The following is a 13194-nucleotide window of genomic DNA, read 5'->3' as shown; positions in this document are numbered from 1 at the left end:
TTGACCCAAAGAAGGGGCATCTGTAATGGGGTCCCTCAGAGGCAAACAGACACATAGAGTGAGGACTTCATTTTATAACAAATTTAATTATGACACATGATGAGAAAGTCGTAATAGTTCATTAGAAAATGGTAATTTTACTGACATACTATGGGAATTTTCACAAATAGAAAATATTTCCTCTGCAAGTGAGTGGCACTGCAGGGTGCTTTGTCAGGCAAACATAAGCCCTCACTGGCAGAGCTGTAAGTTGCAGTGGCGTGGGAAGTCAGGCTGGGCCATTCTAGAACACACACCCCTCCCCCCATTGTGCACTCTTACCAAACCGCGCCCAGTGACAGCCACTACTTCTGCCGCAGAGTCCTCATTCGCCAAAAAACACCCATGGTGGTTTTGGACACATCCGAGGACCTGCTGCCCTGGGGACAGATGTGTCTTCAAGGGTCTGAGCCAGCCACTGCTCAGCCCGCTCCACAGGCAGCGGTGCGCGGCGGCTGCCTGACAGCTCAGCCCTGACTGCTTGGGTGTACCTGTTTCCGTGGCCTAAGTGCCGTCTCCGCGGCCCATGCCGAGCTCCTGGCGTGATGGCACTGAGCGCGGATGCTGGGAGATGCTCACAGACACTTGTGTTCTATCCTCTCCTACAGGCACAAAGTATCTGGATCCCACTAGTGAAACATAGCAAAATAACTCAGCAGTGATGAGTGTGGGGCATCTTTTATCCCTGGTTTTATTATCATTTACTCAATTACATGTTTCTAGAACCAAATTTATAAATGCACGTAACAGCCAACTTCCGGGTCCTGAGAGCAGTGGGCTCCCATAACTTGCGGGGGGCAGGGGGGCAGGGTGGGTGGTGGCCTGGGCTCTCCAGGAAGCACACCTGCCTGCCTAGAGTCCTGCTCTGTCCTCCCTGCTGCCCTGGGCTGCCTGCCTTCGACAGTCACTGCGAGCCGTCGGTGAGGACGCCGTGATCAGGCACTCGGCACGTGCTGGACACGGAGGAAGCCCTTAACTAGCGGCATGAGTCTGCCGCTGCCGCACACGCCATGGGCACGGAGACTGGCCGAGGTGGACGCGCCAGACAGCGCACTGGGCCCTCCCGGCCCCTTGGGAGGGAGCTCTGGACCTCGGGTGACCCTGGGCGGGGATTCCTTCAGGGCTCGTGGCACGGATGCCTTGAGGATGGACAGGAAAAACCCCTCCAAGTTGGGGGACAGTGAGCTCATGTCACTTCTGGTTGGAAAGGCATCTGAGTAAATGTCACAGGGGCACGTGGTCTCCAGCCAACAGGGAGGGGCGCAGAAGCAGCCACATGCCTCCGCCAGACCTGAGCCTTCGCGCAGCCAGTTACATCCTGCCGGACGGGGACACCAGCATATCTTCACCTGGGACAGCACGCAAGTCACTGCCCAAAGTGCAGAGTCCCTTGACCAAAATTTGCCAAAAAAAAAAAAGAGCTTCTGATAAAAGTACATGGGTTCTTTCATCAGAAGGATCAAGAAAAACATTTTGGAAAAGAGTGTGAGTTAGAAATCTGGGCAACTGGGGCACCTGGGTGGCTCAGCTGAGCATCCAATTCTTGTTTTTGGCTCAGGTCATGATCCCAGGGTCATGGGCTCAAGGCCATGTCGGGCTCTGGGCTGAGCCTGGAGCCTGATTTTCTCTCTCCCTCTCTCTGCCCCTCCCCCCCACACACATGCACTCTCTCTCTAGAAAAGAAAAAAGAAATAAATTTGGGCAAGAAAACGCCTAAGGAATTACACACACACACACATGATCATGCACACATGGCCACACACACGCTCCAGCACAACATGCACACAGACATGCACACACGTGCACGCACACACGAGCTCACCCGTTCGTGTATACATGTGCACACGCACACGCGTGTACAATGCTCCAGAACATACATGTTCACACATATGCTCACACTCACCTGCACACACACGTGCACATGCTCAAGCACAGCAGCTGCCAGCACTCCTGATGTGCCGCAGGTGGCCCAGGAGACCAGCAAGGCGGCCCCGCCCCGCCCACCATCCCTCCCAGGCCAGGAGTCCGAGTTAAAAATAGCAGCGGCCAGGCCTTGTTAGGCCTTCTCCAGAGAGGAGCGTCTGAGTGACCTAAAAAGGAATTACATCCTGCACACAGGCCAGTGGAGGCCTGATAGCCAAGATAAGGAGCAGAAAGGGGACAAAAGAATTTCTCGAGGGAAAAGTGATGGCTATTTACCAAGTGTACCCGAGAACATGCTCATCTTAAAGACCCCGGGGCTGTGGAGGGCAAGGGTGGAGGCCAGGGGCCTGCCCCCAGGAGGAAGTCCAGACTCGGCCGCCCTCTGCCCTGCACGGCCGCCTCCCGGAGTCCACGCCCCGCACGCAGGGCCGCCCCAGACACCGGCAGGCACTTCTTCCTGCGCCCGGCACGCAGAACGTCGCAAGCCCCCGCGGCCTCGCCGCCAGGCAGCGGTGCCATCAGCGGAGAGGCGAGGGGGCTTCCCGGCTCTGGGGGAGGCCGGACCCCAGTCCCCGTGCAGGATGAGTCTGGCCCGGCTGCATCCCTAGGCGTGGGGCTGGACTTTCCTCCAGGCGCCCCGACCCTGCCTCGCCCACAGCTGACAGCAAATGCTGAAGCTGCTGCTCTCGGAGGCTGGGCGAGCCGCGGGTCTGCGCGGGTCTATGCGGGTCTGTGCGGGTCTGCGCGGGTCTATGCGGGTCTGTGTGGGTCTGTGCCGGTTAGGGCAGGAAACTGCTCCTGTTACAACCCAGAAATACACAGCATTGTTCAATTTTAACAAAACCTGTTGCTTTGGGACATCAAAGGTCTACTCAAACTGACGGATTTTAACTTAAAAAGCACTTTTCCCCAACTCGAGGTGGGGGTGGGGGGAGGGAACAGGATCAAACCAGGTCCTTGGCAGATATGGCGAGGCCTCCACACTGCGTCTCACGCACTCATCTGGCCTCACGCTGACCACAGGGCCCAGCAGTGGCCACAGCACAAGACCCCTGGGCACCCCTTCTGGGACCCCCTTCCCAATGCCCACCCGTCACGCAAACTTCCACAAGGCCCCTTTGAGCATTTCCTGCTGGGACTGTGGTCACAGGGTCTAAGAGGGTCCCTGGAGCCCATGCCTGGCTCTGGCCCTGCCCTCCTGTCCCTCCCCCCCNCTCTCCCCATCCCTGTCCCTCCCCCAACCTCCCCAGTCCCCGAGAGCAGATGGTCCACCCTGAACTCTAAGTCCATACCCTCCAGAGGCCTGGCCGGCAGGACCACCCTGTGCCCACCCCCGGAGCCAGCAGACGCTCCGTCTCCTCTCCAGCCTGGGCCCTAAGGGCAGTCCCTCGCCAGCGCTGCTGGGAATCTCGGATCCCAGAGCCAGGCAACCGAGGACTCCCCTCTCTTCCCAGGTGCGTGGGTCTCACCCCTGCCCGCTGGCCCAACCAACCTCCTCCTTCCTCGCGTGTCCTCACGGGCCCAGACCCCTCCTCCGTCCCCTGCCTGCTGCAGGGAGCCACACCCAGCCCCCTTCCGACGGCTGCTCTGCCTCATGGACCCCGGCCTCTCGCCCTGGTGGGCCCCCTCGCCCCAGGCCTCCGTGCTCAGTGGCCGGCTTGGCCTTTGGCACTGCAGACGCTGGGACTCCCATGCTGCGGCTGGGTACCCTTGGGCACATCTCGTGACCCCTTCATGCCTCAGTTTTCTCATCCGTAGGGTGGGGCCCAGCACAGCCGGGATGTGGGGAACAAGGGCCCAGCCCACCACCGAATCTACACAATCAACCCCTTGAGACCGAAGGAAATAGGCGTGCAAGGGACGTGAACTGACAGATCACCTGGGATCCCACAGCCAACTGCTGCCTGCAAGTGTGCACGTGTGTGCCGAGCGGGACGTGGCGAGCCGCGTCCCGGGTCCCCCTGGCAGGACTGCCACAGCTGCGCTACGGGAAACTGATGGACCAAACGGCCTCCTTCGGGCCTGGGGGGAGGGGACGGGCTCCAGCTGGGAGAGAGGGTCTGCACTCCCCGGCCCACCTAGGAGGGGAGAGGGCACCGGGGGCAGGCGGCAGAGTGACCTGGAGGCCCCACATCTGTGGGCGCAGGAAGCCGATGGGCCCTCTGTCACCGTCAGCCGCAGACAAAGGGACCAGATGCCCTGGTGACCGGAGGGACTGGATGGCCCACCGCGACGGTGTGTGAAGTGCGCCTGGGCTCGTGGTGACGGGCTGTGGGTGGAAAACACACGGGAGACGGCGCGAAAGGACGGGGTGTGCGGCGACGGCGCTGGTTACGTGCTGGCGTGTCAGTGTCGGGACGTGTGGGTTACATGAAGTGTTCATTAGACTTAATTTCACCTACTTCTGTTTCCTGTCTGACCGTGGCTCCTAGAACGTAGGGTTCTGCACGAAGCTCTCAAGGCGTGTCTGTCGGCAGCGCAGAGCTCGATCCTACAAGATCGACTTTGGCCACTTTTCTGTTGTAGTTTTACAAGTTCTCCTTCATTTACAAGAGTTCTGGACAGAAATTTTAAAAGCTGCAGTTTTACTGAGTCACATCCATCAGTCCTCTCCTCAGTGGTCCTTCAACTACTCGGAGCTTAGAGAAGACGCCCCCGTGCACCCAGGAAGACAGCGAGCACGGCGCATGCGGGACCGGCAGTTCACGGCGGCCCCACGGGCCAGACAGCGTTCACAGCACCCCGGCGGCAGTGACCCCCAGGTGCGGGCCACAGACAGAGTGGGCAGCTNGGGGGGGGGGGGGGGGGGGCAGGCACACAGGGACGGGGGCCCTGCCCATCTGTCTCCTGACCTGCCACAGCTCTCTGCCATGCTGCCTCTTACAGCTTCTTACTGGGGGCGCACGAGGGTCTGAGCTTCAGTCTGTGTCCACAGATGTTCATAAAGAAATGAAGTGGCTTCAGGAGGTGAGGCCACGCTGTCTCCACACAGATGAGACACGGCCATCAGCTCCGCATTTAGGGCTTCTGATTTGAGATTAATTTCTAGAAAAGCACTCCTCCATGCCCGAGGCCCTCTCCGAGAGCACACGGAGAACTGCTAATCAGCAGGGCGCCGTGACCCAGTGGACAGCAGTGGCACAAAATCAACAGCAGCAACAGAGCCCCCGGGTCACATGGGTGATCCCTGACCTCGTCCCCACCACCGCCGCCCCAGACTGCTCTCCCCACACCCCCACTGCTCCGAACCCGCCACCACACCGCAGCCAACAACCTCCACGCGGCGGATGCCCACCAGGCCTTCAGCCCTGCCCTGGGACGAGACCCCAGCCCCACACTGGACCCTCACTGCTCACTCGGATTTCCGGGGGGTGCTTCCCTTCCGCTCCCTAGTGGGCAGCTACTGGGTTTGGCCAGTTCCTAATTATGATGAATTCTATTGCATCGATGTTTTTCTCTTATGAATTGCGCTTCTGGTGTGTCTAAGAAAGCTCTGCCTAATTCAAGGTCACAAGTATTTTCTCCTGAGTTTTCACCTAGGACTTTTGTAACTTTGGGTTTTATATTCAGGTCCACAGCTGACTTTAGGCTGCTTGTGGTGCAAAATACAGAAAATCTGTTTCTTTCTGCGTGTGGACGGACGAATGCCCACTTTCCCAGCCCCATCTGCACCAATCTGCTCATTACACCCTTTCTGTAACCAGCAGCCACCAGCCCCGGTCAGGCACTTGGCCGTATTCCTGGGTTTACTTCTGTGTCTCTTTTCTGCTCCATTGATCTGTTGCTCTGTCCTTCTGCCAAAGAGTACTATCCCGGTGGCTGTGACTTTACAATAAATCCCGCAAGCAGGGTGTGAGTCGTTTCTCTGCTTTTCCACGTAAAATCTTAGACCTACTTTGTAGGGTTTTACCAAAACACCAGGCGGAGGTTTTGAGTGGAACTGCACTGGATGGGGACCCGTCATGGAGTCACTGCGACAGCATCACAGTCTTCGTGATGTGAACACGATGTGCCTCCCCATCCCTTCGGATCATCTCTGGTGTCCTTTGTACACGGTTCACAGGCCTTTACACGCAGGTGTTAACGCCGACTGGTTCACGTCAGGCCCCTGTGTCAGCGCCACTGAAGGCTCCAACCGTTCACGGCCAAGGGGACGAAGACACGTCTGCAGAGCCCTGGCACACTGCCAGCAGACGCGCTTGCGTCCGTGACGTTTCTGCGGATCCTTTGCGAACCTGCGAGCAGCAGTCCTACCTTCCACGCAGGGACTTTCGGTTCCTTCTCTCAGGTCGGCAGGGCCTTTATGCCCCGTTCTCGCCTCACTGGCGGCCAGGACCCTCGGGACCACACTGAACGAGGGTGGTGACGCCCGGCGTCCGTGCCCACCACTGGGCGTGCGGCCAGCTGTGGGCTCTGAAGACGCCTCTGCGGCCCCCCGAGGTCCCCTCACTCCCTAGTCCGCTGACAGCTTTCAGGAGAGACGGTTACAGAACTTGGTCAAGTGCTCTTCCTGCACATAGCGAGATGATCACATGGCTTTTCTTCTTTAATCTGTCAAAATGGTAAACTTCATTACTGAGTTCCGACTTTGTTCCTTGGTGATGACGCGTTAACTTTGTGATCCGCTGTGCCTGTGTGCGTGTGACACACTTGTGTGCACTGCTTCACATATTCAATGGTAACGTTTTCTACTTTGCATTTATTTCATGTGAGACGCTGGCACATGTACCTTTGTCACGTAAAGCCTCTGCCTGCCTGGGCGCTCTGGTGACACTCTGTCACAGGAGGAGAGAGGAGGCGTCCCCTGGCCTCCAGCTCTCTGAAAGGTTCTGCAGAAAGATCACTGTTTCTTGCCTAAGTGCTTGACAGACTTCACCACTGAACCACACGGGCCTGGAGTTTTCTGTCTGAAAGCATTGGGCAAACTTATTTAACAGATAGAGGCCTACCGAGTTCACAGATTTCTTCTTGACTGTGACCTTCGATGCTTTGTTTTTCCAAGGACAGGTTCCTCTCTACAACTTCCCGAACGTATCAGCAGAAAGCTGCTCGTGATATCCCGCATCGTTCCCGCGCCTGCGGGGTAGCGAGGACGCCTCTGCTTCGTTCCAGCGCTTGTGGGTAGTGACGACGCCTCACGTCAGGTTTTGTTGAAATTGGGGGTTTTTGACTTCCACCTTCAGAAATTACATATAGAACACTGCCTTAAACCCAACATAATCAAAAGAAGACAAAAAATGAAAAGCAAAAATCAGCAAAGGAGAAAACCAAAAGCAAGCGACGCGGTCCGTACAGCCCATGGCAGCGGCTCCGGGGCGGGTCCATGCCTCCGGCCTGGCTTCTCCTCACCGCGGCCCCGTGGCCGGCGTCCCCGCCTGTCTGGTAATCTCTGCAGGGCGGCAAGCAACGACTGCCCTTCCACCTGGCTGGGGGCCCGCCTGGACGCCCCCTCTGGCGGCTGGCAGGCAGCTGCGGGGCAGCTGTGACCCTCCGAGGTCACTGTCCGGCCTGTGGGCCGGGCCTGAGAGCCACGGTCACTATCTTTTCCGGTCTGGGAGTGTACGTTCGGTACCCGCTCCTCCAGGCCACCTTCAAGCAGGATTGCTTGTCGCATTCGTGTCAAAATCATTCTCCGGAAAACGTGTGAGAGGCTTTGAAGCGGCAGACGGGCTCGAAGGTCCGGCTGAGCTCCGCATCGGGGCCCTCTCTCCCTTACTGCTCACTGCGTGGTTTTGCAACGCTGTGGATTCTAAATCCCAACAATGCAAATGACTCTTGACCACAGGAACACGGTGTCTGGCGGAGAGAGCTGATTACTGGCCTGTTTTCCATCTCTTAGGCAAACTCATCAGCTGCTAAAAGGATCTGGGTTTGCTCTGGGGAGTCTTGCTTGAAGCAGGTCTAACTTCTTATCTTACTTCTCTCACTAAGAAACACTCATTACTGCAGTTTAAAAAACTTCAACACTTGTTCAATTTATATCAGAATGAGAAACATTTTATCTGTGTTAAAGTTTATCTACAGCATTACAATAAACTTGAAACAACCTACGAATCCATCAACATAATGAGGACTTTAAAAATGCTGGTGTATCTGGTTAATGAAATGCTCTGAAGCCATTAAGACAGATAGCGTGCACTCATTTACACAGAAAGGTTTCGCAGCTCAGCTGTAAAATACATACGCCTGCAGCCTGTTAAGGAAGGTTACCCTTTCCTCTGGGCACACAGCTGGCGAGTCAAGCATTGGGGGGTGTGTGCATCAAACCAGGGGCAAAAAGGGGTGGGGTATTTATTTATACTTTCTGCTTCATGCAGTTTCCCCAGACTGTTACTCAAGGAAGAACCGTGGGTCACCTACCACGTGCCAGACACACTCCCAGGCGCTCGGGGTGAGCGGTGAGCGAGTAGGGGCTCAGGGCGAGGGGGTTAGGGCTTAGGGCTCGGGACTCGGGACTCAGGGTGAGTGATGAGGGGGTCGGGGCTTAGGGCTCGGGACTCGGGACTCAGGGTGAGCGGTGACGGGGTCGGGGCTCAGGGTGAGGGGGTCGGAGCTTAGGGTGAGGGACTCGGGGCTCAGGGTGAGCAGTGAGAGGGGTTGGGTCTCAGGGTGGGGGGTGAGCGGGTCAGAGCTCAGGGTGAGGGGTGAGGGGGGATGGGGCTTAGGGTGAGGGTGAGTGGGTCAGGGTAACGGGTGAGGAGTGAGGGGCTCAGGGTGAGCAGTGAGGGGGGCTGGGACTCAGGGTGAGGGGGTCAGGGTGAGGGGTGAGGGAGGATGGGGCTTAGGGTGAGGGTGAGTAGGTCAGGGTAAGGGGTGAGGGCCTCAGGGCGAGTGATGAGGGGGTCGGGGCTCAGAGTGAGCAGTGAGGGGAGCTGGGCCTCAGGGTGAGGCCTGAGTGGGTTGGAGCTCGGGGGTCAGGGTCAGGGTGAGGGGTGACGGGGCTCAGGGGTCAGGATGAAGGGTGAGGGGGTCAGGGAAGGGGTGGAGGGCGAGGGGTGATCAGGTCAGGGAAGGGGTGAGGGGTGGAAGGCGAGTGGGATGGCAAAGAGCCTCTTCACAAATGCGCTACTGCCGTAAAGGGGAGAAAACGTAAAGCCGGCTTCCCAGCAGCCTTGCCTGCAGTGTGGAGAGGGCAGCGGACCGGGAGGCAGGTCTGGGCACGGCCTCTTCGAGAGCCTCCCTGAGAACCCCGCCGAGGGGCGCCTGCGCCCCCAGCCCCAGGCAGGCCATGTCCTTCTGAGCACCACCACCGGGCCCCCCGTGGGGCTTTCCAGCTGTCTTTCCAGCGTGACGGGTGCTCCCGAGGACAGGGGCCATCTGGCGCTCCCACACTGTGGCCTCGGTCTCCTTCGAGGGACAGTCACACTACAGTCATGTGATGGTGGGCCCGCCCCAGGCCCGTCCACCCCAGGCACCTCCCAGAGGCCCCACCTCGAGCACCACCTTCAGGGCAGGAACGTGATGGGGACCCAGATCCAGGCCATGGCTGGATCCTGCAGTGGATGCCAGACGTGGAGCCTGCATTTCCAGAGGGACAGATCGAAAAGCACCCAGCAGACACAGACTGCAAGTTCAAGTTCAGATGGTGGCGATGAATCCACAAAACACAGTAAGAGTATGGGGAGGCCAAGAGAGTGGCCGGGAGGGGCCTCTCCAAGGTTGGGGGGGGAGTGAGGGCAGGGAGTGCATGGGGCAGGAGGGTGCGAGCGGCCAGCCTGGAGCCAGCAGAGAGGCTGAGACACCCGGCGCTCTGGGGACAGCACAGAGCAGGCCACACACGGACCCTGGGCCCTCACCCAGGGGGACGGGAAGGAGGGCCACCCGACTGGGGTTACAGTCTCAGGGGGCACCCTGCTGCTTACAGAGAGCAGAGCGGGGATGCGGCCGGGCCCGGGGCAGGTTCCGGGTGGACCGTGAAGGGCTCACAGCCCTGCTGCTGGCATGGAGGTGGGGGGCAGCAGGGACTGGCCCCTACACCTGGAGCCTGTGCACGCCAACAAAGGGGAGCCCGGGGTCACCGGCCACAGGTCCTGGCGTCTGGTGCTCAGGCAGACAGGACAGGGAGGGGCGGGGGGAGGCCAGCAGGGGTGACACCAGGCTCTGCACCTTCTGGAAGACTGACCACCGTCTCTGGTGCCAAGGCCGCACTCAGGACCAAATATGTAAAAATCCTGGCCGCCAAAGCGTCAGAGGCCCGTCACAACTAAGGATGGAAACACCAGCAATATCTCTCCTGCTCGCTGCATTTTTATGGTGATCAAGTGTTGCAGAAAAAGCAAAAATTAATCCAAGGGCTCTAAAGGGCACGAATGTCATGTTCAACTGTGTTTATAAAAGCAGCTTATCAAAGGCTCCTTTGAAAAACAGAAGAACTGCATCACAGAAATCCCAAGATTAAACATTTATTTAATAGGCAGGGACAGCGGCCCCGGGGGCCTCAGGGTGCGTCGACCCCCAGTGCTGGCCTGGGCTCCGGCGGGGCCCGCTCCCTCCCCGCTCGGGCCAGCTGCCTGGCGCCTCACGGACCAGGTGAGCCCAAAATGTGTCGGGGACTTGTGTTCAATTCCTATGAGAACTGTTACCAAGTGGCACCCGGGGGCTCAGTCGGTTCAGCATCCGACTTCGGCTCAGGTCATGATCTCATAGTTCATGGGTTCGAGCCCCGCGTCAGGTTCTGTGCTGACAGCTCAGAGCCTGGAGCTGCTTCCTATTCTGTGTCTCCCTCTCTCTCTGCCCCTCCCCTGCACACACTCTCGCTCTCTCTCAAAGATAAACATTTAAAAAAGGTTTTTAAAATAAAGAAAAAGGAACTGTCACTGAAATTTGTTCCTTCTGCGGAGACGTCTGCATACAAACCAAGAAGAACAGCACCTCCACGCTGCACACCGTGGCCCTCGACCCCCTTTCTCTGTATTAAAGGCTCTGTAATCGGACACAAGGAGCCACCTGCCCCTCCAGGCTCTGGGTTCCGGGTCCCAGATTCCGGAAACAGCCCAACGTGGCTGTGTGCAGTGAGGAGGCTCAGCAAGGGGGAAACACCTGTGGTCTGTGGTTTTCCAGGGGTCAGAGTTCACAGGAGGGGCAGCTGCCGGCCCGGACTCACTTGCAGACCACAGCTACCTGGCTGCCACGGCAGTGATGACCAGTGGCTGCGTCACCAACAGAGTAAGAAGGGCAAAGGTGGCACTGAAACCCAGTTTGGGGCCTGTCGGGTGGCGTCCTGCCCCCAGGGGCCTCTCCACGCCGGGAGCCAGGATGGCAGCTCGCCCCCCCCCCAGGATGTGCACCTGCGAGATCTCACACTCTGTGCTCCTCTTACCCACCCCCCCAAGGGCCCACCTTTGAGAAACAAATATGAGCTGTAGCTTCACACAGTGGCCGCTCCAGCCCAAATGGACAGAGAGCCAGGGAGCCAGGGGCAGGCTGCAGGGCGCCTCAGGCAGAGGGGCCCCGAGGCCAGCACTCGGCCAGGAAGGGCCCTTGCTTTGCCCACCTGCCCGGCTTCCGGCCTGCAGCGGACTGGCGACAGCTCGGCCAGGGCCGGGCCTGGGCCGGGGGTCCCGGGAGGAGGGGGGCTCAGAGCCCACCAGCCCCACCTCACGGCCCCAGACGCCCCGCTGACAGCCTCCCACCCGCTCACCCCACAGGATGCTCCTTCCAGAGCTTCCCTGATGTCTACGCGGCCTTTTTCCATCTCTGCCACGAACCAAGCATGACACATGGCGGACAATCTGTGTGGAATGGCGAGGGAGGGACCCCACCTCCGAACACCCCCGGGGGACACGCCTCGCCGGACAGGACAGCAAGGGACGGAAAGGCCTGCCCAAGGCTCTGCCGTCCCGCAATGTGCCACCACCTGCCACCGCCCCTGAGCCGTCAGCACCAGCAGACCCAACACTCGGCCGCGCTCGAGCCCCCCCCCACAAGGGGCAGGCAGGACACAGCCCCTGCGCGAGCAGCCCCTCAGCCCCTCGGACCTCAGCCCACCGGACCCTGTGCCCAGGAGGGAGGGAGGCCCAGGCCCATCCCCCGCACCTCCTGTTGCACCCTGTTCACACAGCACAGCCGCAGGCTCGCAAGAGAGCGGGNGGGGCCAGGCACCCGCGGGCCTTGCCCAGCTGGACCCCTGGCCACTCAGCCCCTCTCACCACAAGGTCCCCGTGAGTCCCTTGCCCCGGAGCAGCCTATCCAAATTCCTACTTGGGGGCTCCCACGTGCACACGTGCCACGTGCGCAACTCACTACTGCCTAAGTCATCTGGAAACACCTGGGAACACCTGAGCTGCCCCTGGCCCCCCGGCCGTGCCAGTCACTGGTCTCCCCGCGGCACACGCCCCGGCAGCAAGGCCGTCCACCCGCCCCTTCCGACCTGCTCCCCGGCATCCGGAACAGAATTCACTGCTGACCGCGGGCTCCGCCAACGCCTGCCCCGCACACAGTGCCAGCACCTGACCCTCATCCGGCAGCGCCTGCCCCACAGCCTGGGCCCCGGTCCTCCTCCCCCTGACCTCGACCCCACCGTGGCCTCCCACGTGGCTCTGCCACCTTTACACTGCAACCACAGGACCCTTCTGAAAGGTCCCCCAGTGGCCTCCCGTCTCCATTAACGCAGAGGCCCCTGCCGGAGGGAGAGGGATCCGAACACGGCCCCTGCGGAGGCCGGGACGCCCCTCACAGCCAGCCCCGCAGCAGCCCAGCCCGCGCCCGGCTGGGACACAGCCCAGTCTCCACGAGGACACATACTTACAGCGCGGCCGCGGCGCAGCTTACCTGATAGAACTCCCGCAGCCAGGTCTTCTGCAGGTTTTCTGGCTGTAAATCAGGAAGAGAGAAAGAAAACACAGTCAGATCACGGCCCCAACACACGAGCAGAAGATGCTATGATGAGCACCCACTTGCGGGCCTCACTGTGGGGCCCGTGTGGGGACCCTCTGCGTGGGGGGCCCTCCCGCCCCCCAGGAGAGGCCTGGCTCTGGGGCCCCAGAGACCAAACTCGCCAGGCAATGGGCAGGCCCCGCAGCCCCGGCGTCCACACCGACCATAGGCCCTGCTCCGTCCCATGGGGGTCGCTGGGAGGCCAGTCCCCGGCCGGGCCGGCATCTGCCGCAGGACAGAACGGCAGGCGCCAGCCCGCGGGACCTCTGTCCTCCAGGGACCGGGCTGGACTGTGCACTGCGGCCCTCAGGCCAGCCTCCCGGACGCAGCAGGGAGCGGCAGGGCGCCGAGGGCCTG

The 13194-nt window shown here is 59.9% G+C and overlaps 1 protein-coding gene across 3 annotated transcripts in view; it reads right to left on the bottom strand.

The window, feature by feature from the left end:
• The window catches only part of INPP5A (inositol polyphosphate-5-phosphatase A), a 163769-nt gene that overhangs the window by 107257 nt on the left and 43318 nt on the right, over nt 1-13194 (bottom strand). For all 3 annotated transcript variants that reach the window (XM_077763011.1, XM_077763010.1, XM_077763012.1), the window contains exon 2: nt 12733-12774. In XM_077763011.1, coding sequence (XP_077619137.1) covers nt 12733-12774 — 42 coding nt within the window. The remainder of the gene's footprint in view (nt 1-12732; nt 12775-13194) is intronic.

The sequence above is a fragment of the Crocuta crocuta genome, unplaced genomic scaffold, assembly GCF_008692635.1.
Source record: "Crocuta crocuta isolate KB4526 unplaced genomic scaffold, BGI_CrCroc_1.0 scaffold466, whole genome shotgun sequence".
In the NCBI taxonomy this organism is placed as follows: Eukaryota; Metazoa; Chordata; class Mammalia; order Carnivora; family Hyaenidae; genus Crocuta; species Crocuta crocuta.
The sequence above is the reverse complement of the archived record's forward strand: the minus strand, read 5'-3'. Positions and strand labels throughout refer to the sequence as shown.